Here is a 23,639-nt window from a genome sequence, read left to right on the forward strand (position 1 = left end):
GTAGTTGTATATAAAAATACTTCCCTGTTGGCAGGAAAAAATACAAAACAAGAAAAACTCCCTAATACAATTTTCTAAATTCCCTTAAGAACATAACTGTCAGATTCATATTGAGAAACTGTAGGAAGCCGCGCATGCGCTGGCTAAAGCCGCGTTTGCCTGACATCCAGGATTTTTCCTGGTGAATAGGTGAATTGCGCATGTGCCATGGAAAAGGCCTGCCAAAGTTAAAGCCCATCCCACGGCGTTTGGCACGTTACGAGTAAGCAGCCAATCAGAGGTGAATGCACCGCTCCAAGGGTATATTAAGCAGTGCTTTTCCTGGGCCTGGCGTCTTCTTCCACCATTTTGTATTTGGGAATAAACGTGTTTTTACGGAAGGATTCTGGTGTGTGTGTGTGGTGCATTCTTGCTGGCGAGACGATTACACGCGCGCCTCACAAGAAACTGTCTCAAAATAAGAACAAAAAGAACCCCATGCTAATACATATAACATGTCACTGGAAGAAAAGCCTGGGTGTAGTTCAGTTGGTAGAATGGTTGCTTGGCACATAGGAAGGCCTGGGTCTAATTACCACATTGACCATGTACGGCTACCACACAAGTGACCCCGTAGCTTCAGAGGTGCTGAAAGGAGGATCAAAAAGTCATCATCTGCTAAGTGGTGAGCCTGAGGCCAGCCTGAGCTACATGAGATTTTGTCTCAAGGAAAAGCCCTTCCAAGGTGAACATCCCTATTTGGACCTAAAGGAGAAATGCATGCCCAAGCAATTCTAGTTGGGAAGTATGGAAGAGCACTGTCTGGCTTCTCATGATCCATTTGTTTCTAGAACTTCCTAAGAGACATTAATGCCTGACGCTGTGCAGAAAACAGCATTTTGTTTTTCAAGAGCGACTGGGTCAGGACATTTTATGCTTAATTCCCCAAGACCATAGTTGTCTGGCAAACCACATCGCCTTGGTCAGTGGCAGTTACTGTTGATCCTATGAGGCCTCACTGCAAACTCCAGTAAGTTGGGTAGTTAAGACAGGAACAGCGAAGAACTGTTTTTTATTTTTCTGAGACAGGTTCTCACGTAGACAGGGTATGGTTAAGGGGGTCATGAAGTACTTACTCTCTTATCCCCACCTATCAAGTACAACTCTCTTTTTATTATGTTTTATTTTTCAAGACAACAGTCTTACTCTATGGCATCAGCATACCCTAAAGAGTGAAATTATTTTTAATTCTAATTAGTTATTACCAACTAAAGCAGGCGCCATGGCACACCTTTTATCTCAGCACTTGGGAGGAAGAGGCTGGCAGATCTTAGTTCCAAGCCAGCCAAGGCTACAGTGAGACCCTGTCTCAACGAGAAAAATAACTTGTCAGATTTATAAATTAAAAATCTTTAAAATTTTTATATTGTAGTATGTCTGCCATCAACTGGGGTATTATCGATCTACAATGAAACAGTGGTGACCATTATCAGTAATTACCCAGACTGTAGTAAAAGGAACATGAAAACTGTTTCTAGAAGAACTGAGAAATGAAGACTGGGCACAGTGGCCTATGCCTGTGACCCAGAGCTCCAGAAGGGAAGACAGCAAGACTGGAAATTCAAGGTCATCCTCAGTAGATACAGCAGACCCCTGACTGGAAAGCTCACTTTCCCTGGGAAGAAGGCAGAGGCTGTCTGAGGGGAAGACAAAGGAAAAGGCGGGGGGGAGTGAAGATGAAAACTCTATCCCAGAAAGCTGAAGGCTGTGCTTTAAAAATCATTTTTTACTGATTCAGAAATCCTGAACTATAAGAAAGGAAACTAATTAATAAATGAGCTTCTCTCCCACTTCAGGAAGGAAAGAGATCTCTGCATCCTAGGATACAAGTGTCTGTTTCAGCCTCTGTGAGAAGCCAGATCACTCCTCAGCCTTTTGGCTAACATCAAGCACAGGGATAAACCTGAGGGATCAAGAATTTCTTCCTGGAAAAGAAATCAGTTTGGAATATAATTCTATGAAAACCTGGTAGGTAGTCTTGAAATTTTTCCAAAACGCTGTCTTTGCCTAATCTGCCTGGCGGGTAAGAGACAGCCTGACTGGAAACAAACAACAGCCAGAATCATCCTAATGGAGACAGGTCCCTTGGGGAAAGTAACTGGAGAAAAACAGGCTTGAAAGCACAGCTCTCGTTCCTTCCTAACCTGGGATGGGCTATACTACATTTCCAGATCTAAATTATCATACTGCTTGGTGCTCTGAGGAGACTTTTTCTATACTTCTTGCAGGGGAAAAAGAAAATCCAGGGCCAATCAGTTTATTTCAGCTGATCAATCTCTAATTAATTGTTTGCCTTACAGAAGGCAGGCAATGCTTGCACAGGAGCAAACTCAGAATCCCTGGGTTTTCATCTGCAGTGACAGGCAGACAGGCACATCATTCAGCAGAAAGTGTGGTGCTTGGCTTCCTTCCTATCAGCTAGGCTATTTAAAATGCAAACCCAGGAGGGCTGAAGAAGTGGCTCACTGGTTAAGAGCATGGGCTGTTCTTCCAGAGGACCAAGGTTCATTTCTCTGCACGCTCATGGCAGCCCTCAAGTGTCTGTAACTCATGTTCACACCAATGTACATAAAATAAAATTAAATAATTATCTAAAAAAACAAAAAGCAAAGCCAGCTCAACTCCAGAGACTCTAAGCAGGACTAGTGGCAGCCCAGAAAGAGAACAATGGTAAAAGGACCAGAGTTTCTGAAACACTGCAGTGGCTCCCTCACAGATGCTATGTAAACGCTGTGCCTCCTGTATTAGCAGTAAAACACCAACAAGAAATAACTGATAGACTTCTAGACACTGTAACTGCAAAATATCTTTCTATTGTTTCAACATAAAGAATGCTTTCCGGCGGGAGAGATGGCTCAGTGGTTAAGAGCACTGACTGTTCTTCCAGAGGTCCTGGGTTCAATTCCCAGCAACCACATGGTGGCTCACAACCATTTGCAAATCTGACACCCTCTTTTGGTGTGTCTGAAGACAACTACATTACATAAGATAAATAAATCTTTGCTGGGCAGTGGTGGCACACAACTTTAATCCCAGCACTTAGGAGGCAGAGGCAGGCAGATTTCTGGGTTTGAGGCCAGCCTGGTCTACAGAGTGAGTTCCAGGACAGCCAGGGCTATACAGAGAATCCCTGTCTCGAATAAAAAAAAAAAAGAATGCCTTCATGATTGTCTTGGAGAGCTGGGTGAAGACTACTAGATTCAAGGTGAGTTGCCTATGAAATGTTGAACTTGGGTGGCATTCTCTAGAAATGGCCAACTACAATCATATTAGCTCAAATTTTACCTTAATGTCACAAGATGATTCAAGACAGGGTAAGATGTGAAGAGGGAAAGGGAAAACCAACTTCGTAACTTAACAGTTCGAGCAGTAGAGGAGATAGAAGAGTTAATTATATACACACCCTGGATTTCAAGGCAACAGAAGGTACACACTGCCAAGCAAGCAACCTCTTGAATTGAAAGAATTCTTGTGGCCAGGCCAAACTGAATTGCTGTGTCAAACCTGCTCATTCTTTCCTGGCTCAATGAAGACTGAGAATCTAGAAGGAAGAAGGGGAGACTACCGTGTCCCCGACGAGCTAGGAACACCTAGACTGCCATCCCTTTCCTAGAGGGCATGTAACAACCTCTAACAGAAAGAAGTCAAGGGAACTAGCAAAGAACTCAGGAGGTGACACTGCCCTGCTTGTAGGAAGCAAAAAAGGCTTCTGCACTTTCCTCATGGTCTGTAAGTCAGGCAAAGCACACTGAGGGTTTCAAATATTTAAATACTAAACCCTTTGTGTTAGCTGAACCAGTGAGTAAACTGGGAAGGGTGTGAAACAATTTGAACATACAGGATTTTAAAAATTAATTTGAGGGAATAAAGACAGAAAGAAAGGCCTTTATATTATAAAGAAGGTATTTTGTAGAAAAAAATTAATCAGAGTATCCATCATCTGTTTTACATAGGTAAGAGTAAGATGTCTTCCCAAAGTGAACCCAAAACTAATTTCTTTCAAATCCACTGTAAACATACTTTAGAGTCTCGATTTAAAAAGCTTAGGTGCATTAATACAATGTTTCTCAGTCATCAAAGGCTGGGCTCACACAGAAATGTTAAAATCATTTCTTCTGTTTAACATTTAGCTTTTCCTTTTTCCTGACAGGTATAAAGTCCAAATTCCTTAAAAATAGAGTTTTGGGAGCCAAGCAGGATAACACAAAACTTTAATCCCAGCACTCAGGAGCCAGAGGCAGATGAATCTCTGTGAGTTTAAGGCCAGCCTGGTCTATAAAGCACAGGATAGTCAAGATGAAACTCTATCATGAAAAACAAAAACAAACAAACAATAACAACAAATACTCAGAATTTTTGTTTGGATAAAAGTGAAGATGAACTCAGAGAGATCCATCTGCCTTTCCCTCCCAAGTGCTGGAACTGAAAGCATGGACCACATTCTCTGGCTCTTTTGTATTTTATGTGAATGAGTGTTCTGCCTATAGGAATGTCACTTGTGCGCCAGTGTCAGCAGAAGCCAGAAGAGGATGTTGGATCCCTGAGACTGGAGTTATAAATAGTACTGAGCTACCATGAGGTACTAGGAATCAAACCCTGGTCTTCTGGAAGAGCAAACTGTGTTCTTAACCACTGAGCCATCTCTCCAGAGAAGTTTTTGTTGTTGCCATTTTGGTTTTTTGTTTGTTTGTTCTTGGTTTTTTTTTTTTTTTTTTTTTTTTAGAAAAGGTTTCTCTGTGTAGCTCTGGCTATCCTGGAACTCACCCTATAGACCAGGCTGGCCTCAAACTCAGAGATCTGTCTGCTGCTGCCTCCTGAATGCTGAGATTAAAGATATGTGGCACCACCACTTCTCCAGCTAATTTTAACTTCTCTTATTAAAATTATTTTTAAAAGCAATTTTACTCAAGTTAATAGAAATACTAGAAGCACACAAGACAAAGTAGTGACTTCTTACCTTGTCACCACCTTTAGGTTTAAGGTCACTCTGTTGAAAAAGAGAGAGAGAGAAAGAGAGAACAATGTTCTAAATGCATCTAAATGAGGTCTAGCAATGTGTTAGTTCCTTCAGAGACTTCAGGGTCTGAAAAAGGAGCCCAGGTCCACCCTTTAGCACATCAAGATCCCCCATTAGAATGCTAAGGCCAAAGGACTCACAGGTACATAATAAATAACTTTAGTAGGAAACTTGCAAGAATAACCAAACCACTATTTTGGGAACGGGTGTTATTAATTACAAGAATCAATCAATAAAAGAAGAAAACCAGTTTCCTTGGCTTTCCAGATACTATGTACAACACAGGATGGTTTAATGATTCTGGAGAAAACCTGGCCTGAGAGCTAGGCTGAATGAATTTTTACACTAAATAATTCATTCTCTCATCCTGTTAGTGGCTGTCAAGTAGTTTTCTCTGCATAAGCATCTGAGTGCTACCAACAGTTCTTACCGGATGGACATCACCAATGTAGTACTGCTTTAGCATCTCCCTGGCATCAGGGGAGTGGCCGACATCTTCAAAGCTTTCAGTTGCATCAGCACCAGCTTGTTCCAGGAGAACCTCTTCCCCACCAGGATGCTAGAAGAAATAGCATTTGCTGAATAGAGGGCTCTCTGTAAAGCACACTGAAGTTTTTTCTTTCCATCCCCTTTCTCCCTTTAGTGAACAAACTGTGTGCCACTTGTAAGGGCGTATCAGGAGGACTACAGCAGCATTTTCTACAATATTCTGGCCCAGACTGCGTAATATACATATTAACTGATTTCCTTTGTCAACATTAAAACTGCAACAAAACCCAAAGTGAGAACTCCAGAATTTCTGGAACTCTTTATTCTACTCTTGAAATTTTTCTTTCCTTCTCCTCCCTCCCCAGACTCCTTTTTGGAGACGGGGTCTTATGTGGTACAGCTGACCTGGAATGTATAGCCCAACAAGTGCTCAAACGCCAAATCTTCCTCATCCCTTGGACTGCGGGTGTGGATGACCACGTACATGTTAATGAGGTGCTGGGGACCAAACCCAGGGCCTCATGCATGGTAGGCAGGGACTCTCCCAACTGAGCTATGTTCTTGCCCATTTCCTTTCTTTCTTCTTTCTTTTTAAAATACTTATCTATTCTCTTGTGTGTATGTGTACACCTGCATTAATTCTTCCTGCCTCAGCGTCCTGGATGGTTAATCTCAAAACTTTTTGTAAATTTAAAATTCTTTTCTTTCTTTCTTTTCTTTTTCTTTTTTGGTCTTGAGACAAGGTTTTTCTGTGTATCCTTGACTGTCCTGGAAGTGGCTCTGTACACCAGGCTGAACTCAAATTCAGACATCCACCTGCCTCTGCCTCCTCTAGTGTTAAGATTAAAGGCATGCACCACTTTCACTCAGCTTAAAATTGTTTTCAAATTTAAAAAAGAAGAAGAAGAAGAAGTAGGTGGGGGCGGGGAAGTATGTTCTGTAGTTAAACATCGCTAAACACCAAGATGACTTGTGCCCGGATCTGTAAACTACAAATCACAAGAGCATCTATCCTTACAGCTAGAGCTATTACATGGAATAGGCTATCAACACTTGGCACTGGGGGATGGCTCAGTAGGAGAGAGCCCAACAACCTGACTTTGATCCCTGAAACCTATGAAGAGAACCAGCTTCCAAAAGTTGTCCTGACTTCCCTCTACTCTCTGGAACAGCTTGCACACACATGTGAACACAGAAAAACTAATAAATAAAGTTAATTTTTAAAAACTTGGCACCTGCCAGACATGATAACAGATACCTTTTATCCCAGTATGTGGGAGGCAGAAGCAAGCAGATCTCTGAGTTCCAGGCCAGCCTGGCAAACAGAGTGAGTTCTAAGGCCATCCAGGGCTGCAGAAAGGCCCTGCCTCCAAACAGACAGACAGACAAAACGTAGATACATGAAAATGCCAGCAGGGACTCTGGTGGCTGCACAAAGTGAACACTGTGTCTTTTGAAACTGTATTCACCAGTGTTATACTGGTTATAGGTTATCTATTTAAAAATTTTATTTTCTAAACTATCACACAGCAGTCCCTGACTTCAATACTCAGCAAACATTTGCTTATTAGCATATTTAGAATTTTCATTAACTCACTCAAATCTGTGTTTTTGAAATACTCGTGTCTTTTTAGTTAGTTACTTTTTATAACAACCACTTAAACTGCGCTAATATTTTAAAGATTAATTCAATAGAAATACAAAGCCTTTCCAAGTCACCTACCAGCCATGGTCACTCACTCGTCAGCTCCCTGAGGATCAGGACAGCTGTTATTTTGGTCTCCTAAAAGGTCTCCACCCAGGAGAGCCCTGCGTTTAACCATGCTATTTTAGTGCAGGAGAGAGAGCCACCATTCAGTTGTTCCGTCTTGAGAGAAAATAAAGTCACTGCATAGGGAACTACATCTCAATTTGCTCTACATTTAAACTATGGAAAATATTTTCCCTTTATCCTATTCCAACAAACAGGCTTTCATAGTCAGAGGGTATGTCAAGGCTGGTGGCCCAGGCCCCATAATCCCAGCATCTCAAGAGGTTGAGGCAGGGCATCCAAACTCAAACCAGCTGGGGCAACTCTGTCAGCTCCTGTATCAAATGGAGAGCAAGCTGGATGTGGTGGTGCACTCCTTTAGTTCCCAGCACTCAGGAGACAGAGGTAGAGGCAGGTGGATTTCTGTGAGGACCTAAGAGCTGTCCTTACAACCGAGTAAAACTAGAAGTGAGACAGGTGGTCCTCCCAAGGGAAGAGCACACCAGTTGGCTATCTACTGCCAAATGGTCAGCCCTGAAAACATATACGTGTATACATACATACATACATACAAACATAGAGACATACAGGAAACATCACACAGATTCGACAGGTTGTTTTTAAAAATATATATGTATATACAAATACATATGTGCCTATAATAACAATTGATTTAAAACAAAAAAGGGCCACAAATATGAAGGAGAGCAGGAGAGGGTTTGGAGAGAGAACTACTGTACTTAAAATACAATCTCAAAAATTAACAACAACAAACTTTTGAAAAATAAAATGATTTTTTTTTAAGTTGCCCTTAACCTGGCATCTACTGTTTGAAAGAGTCACTCTAAATAAAGGGGAGGCTGTATAGTCTATGGACATGCAACAGGAGCATTCTTTCCTGAGCCTTAAAACCAGAAAGTAGAGGAGATAGTAAACGTGTGGCTAGTGATTCACAAGGAAAAAGCCAACTTAAAAATGTTTTAGTGGGCTCAGCAGTTTAGGGGGCTCTTGCAGAGGACCCAGCTTCCGTTCCTAGCACCTACATGGTGAGTCACAACCATCTGTAACTCCAATTCCAGGGAATCTGATACTGTCTTCTGACCTCTACAAGCACCACAGCACACACGCATGAAGGTAAAACACTGATGTTTCATTTATATAAAATAAATGAATAAATAACAGCAAAAAATAATATCATGTAAAGAAATCTTTTTTGAGAGGGTGGGAGTTGAGACAGGGTCTCACTATGTAGCCTGGCTGTCTAGGAACTCACTATTTAGTCCTTGAACTCACAGAGATACACCTGCTTCTGACTCCCAAGTGCTGCAATTAAAAGTAATTTTAAAAAATGTTTAAAAATTTAAAAATGAAATGTTTTAGGGCAGAGAGATGGCTCAGTGAATACATGCATGAAAACCAGAAGTCATGCAAATGCCAGGCGGACACAGCAGCCCCTGTAACTGCAGAGCTGGGAAAATAGAAATAAGGGATCACTGGAGCACGTTGGCTAGCTAGACCAGCCATATCGATGAGCTCTGAATTCAGCTTAGAGATCCTGCCTCAAATTAAAGACTCTCAATGTCAACGTCAGCCTCCACACTCACACAAAGAGCACACACAAACATAAAACCCACATCGCACACATAGATACATAAAAATGTTTTAACTTTTTTCTTCTGTTAACTCTAGAAATAATAGGCAGAGAAATGGGAAACAAGCTACTGATAGAATACTTTTAAAACCTTTGGAAAACTATTATCAATTATAGCTAAATATGATATGCAGTCAGTCCTAACTTTAAGCATAATAAATTATTTTTATGGAAAAACATCTTACCTATTTATATTTGTGTTGGTTTATTATCATTTTCTTTACAAAGTTCCTAATTTTCCTTAAAGATTTATTAACTATAGATGAGCAAACAAAATGCCCCTGTTCATTTCAATTGATATGAAGAAAAACTCAGTCAAAGTTTTAATCACAAAAATCCTGCTCAGCATGAATACCCAGTGCCAGAACACTCAGTAAATCTCTTTGAATACTGTGTAAGGAAAATAAATAACTCTAAATAATAATAATTCTGAAGTGTTCTCAGGATCAAAGAGGGGTTATAGTACAAAGGTTCTTGCCTTGCAGTTAAGAATCTATCAACCTGGGGCTGAAAAGATGGCCAAGTACTTAACAACACTGGCTGCTATTCTAGAGGATCCAGATTCTGTCCCCAGCACTCACATGGGGGCTCACAACTGTGTGCAATTTCAGTTCCACATCTGATACCTTCTTCTGGCCTTCTCAGGCACCAAGCATACACATGGTGCAGAGACATACAAGCATGCAAACACCCATATACATAAAATAAATTTTTAAAAATGATATAGAACATATCAAATCCATAGAAAGATCACTGCTCCCACACAGTGAGCAAATCACTCAGCTGAACTAAAGGCCTCGTTATTCTGCTTAAGCTGGTTTACACAATGTTGTAAAATGAAGGGAAATGTCTGCAGACAAAGCTATGAGCTGCCCTGGGATACTCTACCTGGATTAAATGTCCCAGAGAAGTGACAGAGTGACATTTCTGTCAAGAAGTAGATGTAGGGCCGGTGAGAAGGTTTATACAGGAAAGCATTTGATGTGCAAACCTGACAAACTGAGTTTAATCCTCAGAACTCAGGATGAAAAGAGTAAACCAACCAGAAATGTATATGCATAAATATCTTAAAATACATGCAGATGTGTTACAGATCAAACTAGAAAAGTAGTGCAAATTATGAAACAGAATTAAGAATGATAGTTATTTTGAAGTAGGGCAAAAGATAAGAGGGGAAAAAAAGAGTGACAGCTTATTTTGTTTTTGTTGTGTTTTGAGATAGGATCTCACTATGTAGCTCTGGCTGTTCTGGAATTCACAATGTAGACTAGGCTGGCCTCAAACTCACAAGAGATCCACCCATCTCTGCCTCTCCAGTGCTGAGATTACCTGTGGGGCACCATGTTTCACATGAAAAAGCTTATTTGACTGATGGTTAAAGTTCTAATTCTTGGTTTTGGTAGTCATTACTATACTAGCTACTTTTGTATCAGTGGATCAAAGAAAAGTAACAGAAATATCAGGGAGGAGGAGAAACTTCTTTTGGGTCAGTTTCAGAGGATTTCTGGTCCAAGCAGGAAGGCATGGTGGCAGGAATACGAGACACAGGGACTAGAACTAGAACCCACAGTTGGTGTCATTTTCTTTTTCTTTTCTTTTTTTTCTTTCTTTCTTTTTTTTCTTTTTTTTTTTTTTTTGTGTGTGTGTTTCGAGACAGGGTTTCTCTGTGTAGCCCTGGCTGTCCTGGAGCTCACTCTGTAGACCAGGCTGGCCTCAAACCCAGAAATCCGCCTGCCTCTACCTCCCAAGTGCTGGGATTAAAGTTGTGTGCCACCACTGCCCGGCACTGGTGTCATTTTCAAAAGGCCAGCTCCAAAGTGACCTATTTTTTGTCAGCTTATAAAGCCCCACCTCCTAAAAGTTCCACAGCCTCCCAAAACAGTGTCAGCATTTGGCAGACAAGTGGTAGTAAGCCTGTAGGGGCATTTCTAAGTCAATGCATAAGAACTATGATTGACATATGAGCCCATAAAAGGAGTGCTTAATAGCAAGCAGTATATTATGCAAAAGCGAGACATCAGCACAGCGGTCACTTTGGGGAACAGGAGGGGTACTAATTAGGAAGAAACACCAGAACTTGGAAAGCAATTTCACAGATGTACAAACTTAGGAAACACTCACTAAGCATGCTTTTAGGCTTTGTGCATTCTTGTGTTACAGTTTTTAAAATATGTCTTCAGAACTATGCAGCTGCCATCAGAGAAGAGGAAACACCTGGATATGTTTACTGATTAGACACAGGCAGAGAGCTCTAAATGTTTTTCACTGCAGAGCACTTTCTTCAAGCAGCATTTTAGATGGAAGCCCAGTATACACAATCGAGTACAAGTGAAGAGTGTTTCAGCAACCTTCAAGAATCAATCTAAAAACCATCCACAAGTACAATGGACAAATGACAAATGGAGCAACAGCAGTAGCAGGCACAAGGCGGTCCCTAATTTCAGGGTCACAGGACTTGGAGAGCTGCTTGTAGACTGCCAGTACTTAAAACTGCACTGCTGTACTATCTTCAGAGGTCAGATGAGGAAAAAAGAATTGAGAATAATTCACAAGGCGCTCTACTCCACCCGGCTTAAAGTCCTATGGTAGATGAGAACACATTCTAGATCTAGCCCAAAAGTTAGGAGAGATGGGACCAAGTTCAATTTTAGCCCAAACACCTCTTGTCTGCCAGTGTTTGTTAATGTTCACTATCAATTTAACAAGATTTAGACTCACCTAGAAAACACAGCTATTAAAAAAAAAAAAAAAAGCCGGGCGGTGGTGGCGCATGCCTTTAATCCCAGCACTTGAGAGGCAGAGGCAGGTGGATTTCTGAGTTTGAGGCCAGCCTGGTCTACAGAGTGAGTTCCAGGACAGCCAGGGCTACACAGAGAAACCCTGTCTTGAAAAAACAAAACAAAAAACAAAAAATGTCTTCTTTGGCCTAGGGTGCAGCTCAGTGGCAGTGGGCTCATCAAACATGCAGAAGACCAGAGTTTGATTCTTAGCATGGCAAAACACAACACAGTAATAATAAAACTCTCAAGAAGCTGGAGAGCTATCTCTGCAGTTAAGAGTACTCCAATTTGGTTCCAGTACCACACTGGGCACTATCCCAGCCTCCACAGGCTTCTGTACTTAGGAACAGAGATACACATACATACATAAAATTAAAATAAATCTGAACAAAACAAATCACACAATCAGGAGCTAGAGATACGGTTCATTCATAGAGTGTTTGCCTAGAAAGTCAAAGGTCCCCAGTCCAACCTCTACACCAAAATAAACAAAATTCTCACCTAGTTTAAGTAAAACATTGTACCCTCGTTCCTTAGCACCTACTTTGCATACAAATCTCTTGTGTGTTTGCTTTGGGGTTTTTGTTGTAGTTCAGACAGTTCCCAATGCAAGATCTTCCCAACTGAGCTTAATAGATACAGGGATTTCAGCTAAGAGACACTACAGTCGGGGCTGGAGAGATGGCTCAGTGGTTAAGAGTATTGACTGCTCTTCCAGAGCTCCTGAGTTCAATTTCCAGCAACCAAATGGTGGCTCACAATCATCTGTAATATGTTCTGATGCCCTCTTCTGGTGTGTCTGAAGACAGCTGCAGTGTAGTCATATAAAAAATAAAAATAAAATGGACTGGAGAGATGCCTCAGTGGTTAAGAGCACTAAGGGCTCTTCCAGAGGTCCTGAGTTCAATTCCCAGCAACCACATGGTGGCTCACAACCATCTGTAGTGGGATCTGATGCCCTCTTCTGGTGTGTCTGAAGGCAGATACAGTGTACTCATATACATAAAATAAATCTTTAGCTGGGAAGTGGTAGTGCACGCCTTTAATCCCAGCACTTGGGAGGCAGAGGCAAGTGGATTTCTGAGTTCGAGGCCAGCCTGGTCTACAGAGCGAGTTCCAGGACAGCCAAGGCTACACAGAGAAACCCTGTCTCAAAAAAAAACAAAAAAAAGAAAAAGAGAGAGAGAGACCACAGCTGGCGCCAGCTTGCATTTAAACCTCAAGTAAGCTACCACATAAACTAGTAAAAAAGAAAAAACAACTGACTGTGTGGTCTATTTATTTCTAACTCAAGCAAAAATAACCAAGTAAAACACTACAGCTATTAGGAAACTTTGTCCTCTTGTGAAGGATCTCAGTCAATTCAGCCATCCAAAGGATACATGATAGGGAGCAGAAACAGTCTTAAATTCAATCACTGTACTAACTACTACTGACAGAGGACACAGAAATCTATGCTTTAATAAAGAAATGAAAGGACAAACTGCTAATGGGAATTGTTCCCGATTACTAAGTCTATGGAAAGAACAGAGGACTGGGGGGCTGACAAGAGAATGTGAGGAATGACAATTACAGTGTAACATTCTAGCTGGAAAAAAATGATTCAAGTTCTCTGTGGATGGAAATTCCATACTGATGCGGTAAAAATGTGACAATGGAGCCCTACTGAAACCCACCTGACTTGGAAAATAGAATGAGAGTTATCAGCTTGAGGAAGCTGCAGAAATAGGCTGGAAGATAAAGAGCAATTGCTAGCCAAGTACACTCTAACTCCAAAGCCAATACGGAGATTAAAATACGGCAAGGCAGAGAAAGATAACAGAACTAGTGGGTCACAGGAGGAAATGATGCCATTTGCTTGGGGATCAGAGTGAAACTGGGAAGACAGGGGTGTTGCCTAGGAAACTAGCATGATGCCAAAGGGTGTAACCTGGCAAGGTCACCAAACTACCCACGTCAAAATTCAGGTCTGGGAATTCCAATATAACTTGATAACCTTAACTACCCCAGGCCCCACTACTACAGATTCTCACAAGTTTATGTATCTTCATAGACTACCACAATTTTAATTAGCTAATTATGGTGGGTGAGGCACACACATGCCAAAGCACTTATGTGGAGGTCAGAGAACAACACTGTGAAGTAGGTTCACCTTCTCTCTTAAATAGGTCCTGAGAATCAAATTCAGGTAGTCAGACTTGAACAAATGCTCTACCAGCTAACCCATCTAGAACCTACAACTGTTATTTTTACTTGATGTCTTCTTTCCCATTAGACTAAAAACTCTTAGAAACAGGGACCACAGTTGTCTTCTATGTGACTGAGAACAAAGAGAGCATGATACCTTAGACATAGGAAGACTGGGAGCTCACTCCATTCTCATAGGTGCATATATGCATACATGAGCAGGCACACATGCCTATGACCACACATAAAATGAATAAACAAATGAAGAAAAAAAATATTGACTGGGTCACCCTGCCTGTGCAAGGCCAGGGATTAACCTTGCCCTCATCTTACTTCAAGTCTTCTTTAGATCAACCTGCATGAATACTAAGGGAATACTGAATGCCTTCGGTATATAAGCCTACCACCTCGGTAACAATTGGACTGTGGGTTTGGGAGGTGTTTGGTTTTTGCTTTGTTGTTGTTTTATCATCCTTGGGAAAGCAAGGATGATAAATGATTAGTCAAATTCAAGATTTCAGGAATCCCTGGGGACTGACGGTACGACGCCTTCCTTCAGGCAAAGCCACTGTCTTCTAATATGACAGTAACTACTGCCAGCTCCTCCCTGCTACTCCTAGGCATCGAATTCACCTTTAATTATTTCAAAGCATCTGTCACTCAGCATTCCAAAGACGTAGCTGGAATATGTGAATTCCTGGGTTTGATCTCCACCACTAATAAATAAATGTTGCCGGAAACAACATAGTCCTTGAGATATTGTGGTGGTTTAAATGAGAACGCTGTCTCTACACACCCCACCCCCCCAAATATCTGCATGCTTGGGCTCCAGTTAGTCGAACCGTTTGGGAAGGATTGGGAGGTGTGGCCTTGTTGGAATGGGTGTGGCCTTGTTGAAGGAGATGTGTGACTGGGAGTGGGTTTTGAGATCTTAAAAGCACACATCAGGCCCTAGTCTTCTTCTCAGTCTCCCTCTCCCTCTTTCTGATAGCAACTTGTGGATCAGCTACTGATCCTATTCCTGCCTATCATTATATTTATATATTGACCCTCTGAAACGCTTATATAAGCAAATCCCCAATTAAACACTTCCTTTTATAGTTGCCTTGATCATAGTATATTGTCACAACAATAGAACAGTAACTAAAACAGATACTAGGTTTAAAAAAGAAGAAGGAGGAGGAGGAGGAGGAGGAGGAGGAGGAGGAGGAGGAGGAGGAGAAGAGGAAGAAGAAGAAGAAGAAGAGGAAGAGGAAGAGGAAGAGGAAGAGGAAGAGGAAGAAGAAGAAGAAGAAGAAGAAGAAGAAGAAGAAGAAGAAGAAGAAGAAGAAATAATAATAATAATACAGGGCTAGGGAGATGGCTCAGTGGTTGAGAGCACTGCCTGCTTTTCTAGAGGATCCTGGTTCAATTCCCAGCACCCATATGGCAACTCACATGGTAATTCCAATTCCAGGGGATCTGACACCCTCAAACAGACACAAATACAGGCAGAACACCTATGAATTTGAAATTGAAAGGAAGGGAGGGAGGGAGGGAGGGAGGCAGGGAGGGAGGGAGGAAGAAAGAAAGAAAGAAAGAAAGAAAGAAAGAAAGAAAGAGGAAAGAAAGAAAGAAAGAAAGAAAGAAGGAAAGAAAGAAAGAAAGAAAGAAAGAAATGCAGGAGCCAGGCTGGTGATTCATACATACCTTTAATCCCAGCATTAGGGAGGCAGAGAATGGGGGATTTCTGTGAGTTTAAGGCCAGCCTGGTCTACGTAATGGGTTCCAGTTTGAAAAAAAAAAAAAAAAGAAAGAAAAAGAGACAAAAACAAACATAACAAAAAGCAATGCAGGAGGCTGAAGAGATGGTTCAGTGATTAAAAATGCTTACAGAGGATTCAAGTTTGGCTCCCAGCACCTACATCAGGTAGCTCATGACTGCCTGTAACTCTAGTTTAAGAGTCGCTAACACCTAGCCTCCACAGGCACCTAGCACGAGTTATCTACCAAGCCAGACATCCTGGCCTCTACATAGTCCTCTGGCCAAAGAAATCATCTTCTCAAGAAGGCTCCTCCAGAGCAGTTTGTTGTCCAGTACTGGAGGCTGAATTCAAGGCCTTTGGCACACTGTTAAGTGCTTTCCCAACAAGACCAATATGCCTGGCCTGGCTTCTTGCATCTTTCCTTCAAAGAAAGAGACAGAATTTAAAATCCTTTCATTTGATTGTTTTCTTTTGTCTTCCCTAGAATAGAAACTTCAAGAGGGCAGGAAGCAGACTGCAGTGAGTCACTGCCCAGCTTAAACCACTCTTTTGAGAAAGCCACTCACACACAGGCCACTCACACGTAGGCCACTCACACACAAGAGACTCACACACAGGCCACTCACACACAAGCCAGTGGCTCTAATTTTTTCACTTCATTTTTTAAAAATTACTTTACTTATTCTGTGGGGTTCGTGTGTGGTGGGGGTACATGTATGTGCCACAGTGTGCATGTAGAGATGAGGCTACAGCCTTGTTCTCCCCTTCGGTGGGCTCTGGGGATGGAGCCCAGACCACCAGGCTTACACAGCAAACACATTTATCACTGACTATCTCCCTGCCCAAGTGCTTTCACTTAGGACACACAGGAGGAAAATAATTACACATTATAATCTAATAAACACCATGTATATAAACACTATATGTAATATTACATATAATTAGCTGAATATAGCTTCAGAAAAACCAGACACTGGATAATAGAGATATACTTTGATATTTTAAGCCAATGTTATAAAATATTTTTACTATTTTTTTTCTATGATTATTTTTCTAAACTACTAAATAGTGAAAAAGGGGGAAAACATTGATATGGGGTAAGGATGTAGTTTGGTAGTAGAGGGTTTGCCTAGCATGCACAAAGCCCTGGGTCAGTGCCTAGCATACCCACAAACCATGTGGAGAAGTACACAACCTCCCTCCCAGCTACTCCACCAGGAAACTACCAGATTCCAGATCCCAGCTGCGGCCTGACCCGGCTCCACTCTAGCCAGGAGGATGAAAGGCCTCAGCTGGGAGCTCCCTGCCACCAGCACTGGGTCCTAAGAGCTGCCATCCAGGCTGGGAGCTAGAAGCGATCAAAGCTCGAGTCAGGGAGATGGAAGAAGAGGCTGAGAAGCTAAAGGAGCTACAAAACGAGGTAGAGAAGCAAATAAATACGAGTCCACCCCCAGGCAATGCTGGCCCAGTGACCATGTCTCTTGAGGATAAGATGGAGGCTGATGCTCGTTCTATCTACGATGGCAATGTGGACTATGGTGCAACAGCAGAAGAGCTGGAAGCCCATTTTCATGGCTGTGGTTCAGTCAACCGTGTTACTATACTCTGTGACAAATTTAGTGGCCATCCCAAGGGGTTTGCATATATAGAGTTCTCAGACAAAGAGTCAGTGAGGACGTCCCTGGCCTTAGATGAGTCCCTGTTTAGAGGAAGACAAATCAAGGTGATTCCCAAACGAACCAACAGACCAGGCATCAGCACAAGAGACCGGGGCTTCCCTCGTGCCCGATACCGTACCCGGACTACCAATTACAACAGCTCCCGATCTCGATTCTACAGTGGTTTTAACAGCAGGCCCCGGGGTCGAATCTACAGGGGCCGGGCTAGAGCGACATCATGGTATTCCCCTTACTAAAAAAAGTGTGTATTAGGAGGAGAGAGAGGAAAAAAAGAGGAAAGAAGGAAAAAAAAAGAATTAAAAAGAAAAAAGAAAAACAGAAGATGACCTTGATGGAAAAAAAATTAAAATATATATATATACTGTGGAAGGGGGGAGAATCCCATAACTAACTGTGAGGAGGGACCTGCTGTGGGAGTAAGGGAAGGCCCAGGGCGTGGGGCAGGGGCTACATATTCCCTCTGGGGATTCGCCATGGGCACATCTCAACTGTGCAAGCTGCTCCCTGTTTCCCTGCTCCCCTTCATCCTCTCTGGGCCTGCTCAAGGGTAGGTGGGCTCGGGTGGTAGGAGGACTTTTTTTTTTTTTTTTTTTTTTTTAACCCAGGGCTCTGGAAGGACACCAAACTGTTCAGCTTGTTTCCTTCCCTGCTGCTCCTGTCCTACCAGGTCTCCGCCCACCCTCCCCTTCTTCTCTAGTTTGCCTGGTGATCTATTTTGTTTCCTTTTGTGTTTCTTTTTCTGTTTTGAGTGTCTTTCTTTGCAGGTTTCTGTAGCCAGAAGATCTCGCTCCCAGCGGCTCCAGTGTAAATTCCCCTTACCCTTGGGGAAATGCACTACTTTGTTTTGGGGAGTTTGGGGTGTTTTGTTTTTCAGGTGTTTTTGTTTTGTTTTATTTTTTTCTTTACTTTTTTTTCCCTTTTATTTGGAGGGAATGGGAGGAAGTGGGAACAGGGTGAGGGGGGTGGCTTTTTTTTTTTAACTCATTTCCAGGGGATGGGAATTTTTTTTTAAATAATGTGTCATGAATAAAGTTGTTTTATGAAAAAAAAGAAGTACACAACCTTCAATCTCAACACTTAGGAGGTGAAGGCAAGAGGATCAGAAGTTCAGAGGTCATCTTCAACAAGGTAGGAATTTGAGGCCTGTCTAGTATACACGACACCTTGTTTCAAATTAAAATATATACACACACACAAAACCCACCAAGCAATGAAAGTACTATTTTCTTTTCTAAATTTTAATACATAAAACCAATAGCAGTGATTAATTGCAAAGAAATCTGGTAGGAGAAAGTTAATCTAACCACAGTCATTAACAAAAAAAAATGGCAAACCTATAAATTCAAGATAGTCAGATCAAGAAGCCCTCACTAATCCCCAAGTGACTTCAGACTGGAAGGAGACAGACACAGGTCTTTCCCATCTCATCTAACAGCAGCCTGCCTGCTAAGTCCTGAACCCCGGCTCTCCTCAGCAGTTTTCTTTCCCATCTAGAACCCAGTGCATCGTATACCATCAGAGCACACACAGGCAGCAGTTCTTATTGCCCACATTGATACCATTCTGGTCCAAACCACTCTTCCTTGCCTTACTTATATCTTCCTTAACTGTGCTCTTCAGTTCCACCTTAGTCCTTCATTATTGCTTTCTCAATGGTGCTGCCAGAACGACCCAATTAACCATTAAATCACAGTATGCCATGCTTTGCCTCCAATGATCTTCCCATCTGAGAACAAAAATTCATCCTAAAACACGATCATCCCTCTGATCATTCTGATCTCGTGCTACTATCCAACCACTGACTGTCTCCAAACATACCACGTTCCTACCTCAAGACCTCCTGTGCCCTTCCCCAGCAATGCCCTGTGTGGACATCCACATGCATCGCTCTCCCAATTTACTCCTGGCCTTCAGTCATCTTCATGACACTATCTCTGGCCTTCATACCAAAAAATGTCAATCCTCTTCTTCGTGGTCTCACCACACACACAGATTATACCATCTTCTCAGCACCTATCTACCATGGAATACAATTCATTCACTTACTGTTTACTGTCTGTTCCACTCTAGAGGGCACAGCTGTTTATTCACTACTGTATCCTTAGTACCTAAAACAGTAGCTGGCACCAAGCAAAGATTTGATATTGATGAAGCAGATGAAGAACCTTGGACGGGGTTAGAGATAATGGAACAAGTTAACTGGGAACAGCTAACTGCAAGTTCAGCATAGTAATTCAAGCGTATCCTCTCAGCATTGAGGAAGGTGACACAGGAGGACTCCCACAAATTCAAGGCTAGTATGGGCACCGTAAAACCAGCCTAGAATACAGGTAAGACCCCGTCTAAATAATAATAATGACAACAATAAAAGAAATAGCTAACTACAGATAAAGATCTATATCTCAAACTTAAGGAAAGCTTTGCCTACGAGATACCATCTCTAACTACATCAGTACATGGTGAAATAGCTGCCAGTGTTTCCGTATCTGGGTCCTTCCAAACTCACTAGCTATGCTCAATTAATCAAGAAATTCTGGGATGTGGACTGTCTGTATATTATATACTATGCTTTAACAGAAAATTATTAAAAGGCAAATACCAAAAGATAGAGTTGGGACTAGTATTTTGAAGTAATAATATATGAACAAAAGAAATCAAGAGATCTTTTAAGCCAGGCTCTGTCACGCATCAGACAATTACATATGATCAGAATTTCACAAAAACTGTTTCTGCTATCCATATTAATACAAAACTTACTTCAATCCATGTTCCTCTCAACCAGTTTTTTGTTTTTGTTTTTTAAATGAAGCTAGACCACATTTAGTCTCAGCAAGGGGCAGAGGCATATCTCTGTGAGTTTAAGGCCAGTCTGGTCTACACTGTGATTTCCAGAACAGCCAGGCCAATCTAGAAAGATCCTATGCCAAAAAAAAAAAAAAAAAAAATTTGGCCCCGGGAGTGATATTACACATGTATATTACACATGTATAATTCTAGTACTTGGGAGGGAGGGGAAGGAGAACCAGGAGTTCCAGGTTATATAAGATCCTAAAATAACAAGGGCTACAACAAACAGCTGGGCTGGGAGTATGAGGGTTTGGTTCAGTGTACAGTGTTTGCCCTGTACTCATCGAAGGCCCTGAGTTCCAGCCAAAGGACCATTTTTTTAAGAGGGAGAAAACAAACCTCCGAGTCAGATGTGGTGGCATAAACTTGAAATCCCAGTTCTAACAAGGCTAAACTAGGAGGCCTACTAAGAATTCAATGCCTAGCCTGGGCTACAGAGTAAAATCACATCTCAATGATGCTCAGGGGTAGAGTACTTTAGTTGCCTAGCATGTGTAAGGATCCTGGTTCATTTCCCAACCTTGGGTAGAGGAGAGAGTAGTCTACTATACAAATGTAAAAAATTACCAAATTCTTGAATTTTGCTCATTGTCTTCTAGAAAAAAAAAATGAGCATAATATCCTCTTTGCAAAACTTCACACTGAGACTCTGGAGGGAAGACGTGACTCTGGGAAACTAGTTCAAAAGTAGTGTTTGCCTGGCATGTGCAAGGCTTTCATATCCAACATCCAATACCACACACACACACACACACAAAATAAAGTAACTTTTTTTCAGAACAAAGCTGTGTTATAAGATGTCAGCCATAAGGGTAATATTCTATAACAAAATAAAATGTTCACATAAAGCCAACCTTCAAACTAATCTTTAGTGACTGTCTGTCATTGGTACCCTAGGTTAAGAATGACAGACAGCAAAGGAACAAGAGGGTCCATCTTAGGGACATGAAATGTTGTATTTCTTTACTGAGGTAATTACATAGCCAAATACATTTGTCAAACCCTAGCTAGAGATGTAATTCAGTTGACGGCGTTTGCCTAATAAGCATGAAGGATTGGATCCCTAGAAAGGCATGCACAGGAAGACTAAAGTTCAAGATCTACAGAGACTATGTAATCGAGCTGAAGAACAGCCTGGGGATACATCAGGCCCTGTCACAAGAAGAGGGAAAATTATCTGTTGCCCAACAGTCTCAAAGAGATCCTGGGTAAGGAGATTTGATTTGAAGAGCTAACAAAAGGGTTGAAAGCCAAGTGTTGGTAGCCCATGGTATTTAATCCCAGCATTCAGAAGGCAGTGACAGAGGATCTCTGAGTTCGAGGCCAGCCTGGTCTACATAAAAGTTCCAGCTCGTTCTCTTGTTCTCTCTTTCGTGTTCTCTCTCGTTCTCTCTCTCTCTCTCTCTCTCTCTCTCTCTCTCTCTCTCCCTCCCTCCCTCCCTCCATCCCTCCTTCCCTCCCTCCTCCCCCATCCATCCCCCCCTCTTGCCTAACCAGGAACAGGGGTGGGAGGAATCTCAGCTCACTCATTGGTTAAGAGCACATACTGTTCTCTCAGAAGATCCAAGCTCAATACCCAACACCCCACATCAGGAGGCTCACTACCTCCTCTTACTCCAGCTCCTAGGGTGCTGACCTCTGGCACCAAACGCAGATGCGTATGCCCCTACGCACCTACATAATTTGTTTTTACTTTTAAAAATATTCCTGCCTTCTCCACAAGAAAATAAAAGCCCCAAAAGCATTGCTTTCAAAGGCATAATTCCTAGAAAGTAAGGAGCAGTTCTGAAATGGGTTCGAGCGGATTAGGTCGTTAAGTGTGTGTCCTTGAGAGTTCTCGGCCTCTGTGGCGAGCCTCAGTTTCTCTTTATGCAAAATGGGTTGACGGTCTGGCGTGTGATCTAGCATACTGCAAGTGCTCCATTCATTAAGAAACGCACGTTGTCACCCGAGGCTGAGACTCCAGTCCCTCAGGGGGTCACGGTCCCTTCCGGGCGCCAGACGGCTACGCGTGGCCTCCTCCCCTCACCCCAGCAGCGCGCGGAGGCCTCCCGCCTCCCAGGCCCGCACCTCGCTGAGGAAGCGAGTGATATCGTAGACTCGCCCGTGGATCACCATCCACGTCTCCTCCGCAGTGTTTCGCTTCGCCACCTCCTCCAGCCGGTAGTAGGTGACGGAGGGGTCGGAGCCCTCGACATTCCCGCCGCTACCGCTGCCACTGGCCTCTGGGGTCGCCATTGGATCCGAGTCCCTTTCCGTCGGTATCTAGGATTCTGTGGCTAACTTCCTTCACGCTCGGCCCGCGTTCGGTCCTCGTCGGCTTCCGTAACCGGGTAAAGCCTGGTCCGACGTCCAACTGACCAATCAGCGTCGTCCACCCCCTCCAACCTTGCCAATCAGATACCGAGATTTTGGACCGGCGCCCAAACGTGGCCGGGTGACAGATACCACCTCAGGAGAGCGTTCTCTTTGCTCGGCCCATGGACAGGCAGGGTCCTCAAAGAAGAGAGCCTGTTTCCAGAGTCTCTTTTCCCCTCCTGCCACTCAGGATCCCCGAGTCTCCGGAAGCGAGTTTTCCCCTTCTGTCTTCCCAACCAGAATTGCAGCCCCCGGGGGTTACAAGCTTTGCTGTCCGCTAGACTCGGGTGACTGGTTCCCTTTAGGCACCAAAAGGCTCACCAATTAAAATGGGCATGGTGACCTCTACCTTCCTTGCCCAGAGGTTTGGCATGCTGCGTGAGAGTGTGTTAAGAGAAGTCTGAGCTCAGCAATCGCTGTGTAAATCGCAACTGGCGTTGGACTCCAGGGCTCTTAGGCCTTGCAACAGCAGTTGGGGCGAGGGTAGATGTCCCAAGTTTGCTACTCCACTACCGACAAAATAATTCTATAATCGAATCAGTCATCAGGGCCTACCTACACTGTTTTAGTTTCTAAATGGCCTAAACTAGGATTTACTTAAGATGACCCTTGCTAAAAGTCTAGGTAATTTGGAATTCTGAGTTAATGTGCAAAGTTGTGAGCCTTTATCTTTAATTGCCGTGAAAACTAGTATGCTGGTCATCCTAAAATGTTTTCATGGCGTTACTTCACAGCCTAGCACTCGTGACTCTGTGAACTATTTGGAACATCTTTCACTAATATTTTATTATTTATTTATTTATTTATTTATTTATTTAGAGACATGTGTTGGTATGTAAGTCTGGCAAGCCTGGAACTCACAGAGATCCATATACCTCTGCCTCCCAGGTAATGGGTTAAAAGCACACCACCATGTGCCGTGTCCACTTTCCATACCCTACATCCCTAACTATGCAAACTATGTGCTGCAGTTTGCTCTGATGGCTGTCATAAAATACTGACCAAAACTAGCTTGAGGAGGAGTAGAGGGTTTATTTGGCTTGCAGGTTATAAGCCGTCATCCAGGGAAGCCAAGACCAGAACTCAAGGAAGGAACT

General features: G+C 42.6%; 1 protein-coding gene and 1 pseudogene across 1 annotated transcript in view; one reads left to right on the plus strand and one right to left on the minus strand.

Annotated features, from left to right (window-relative positions):
- Positions 1–22,492, minus strand: part of LOC114622149 (cytochrome b5 type B) — a 34,101-nt gene extending 11,609 nt beyond the window's left edge. Inside the window, exons 1-3 of the mRNA XM_028768527.1 lie at positions 22,255–22,492; positions 5,487–5,615; positions 4,997–5,026 (exon numbers count right to left, since the gene is read on the minus strand). Of these exons, the coding sequence (XP_028624360.1) occupies positions 4,997–5,026; positions 5,487–5,615; positions 22,255–22,422 (327 nt within the window). The 5' untranslated portion in view covers positions 22,423–22,492. The remainder of the gene's footprint in view (positions 1–4,996; positions 5,027–5,486; positions 5,616–22,254) is intronic.
- Positions 17,004–17,664, plus strand: LOC114622150 (annotated as a pseudogene).
- Positions 22,493–23,639: the final 1,147 nt, after the last annotated feature.

Source organism: Grammomys surdaster, unplaced genomic scaffold (assembly GCF_004785775.1).
Source record: "Grammomys surdaster isolate TR1022 unplaced genomic scaffold, NIH_TR_1.0 187, whole genome shotgun sequence".
In the NCBI taxonomy this organism is placed as follows: Eukaryota; Metazoa; Chordata; class Mammalia; order Rodentia; family Muridae; genus Grammomys; species Grammomys surdaster.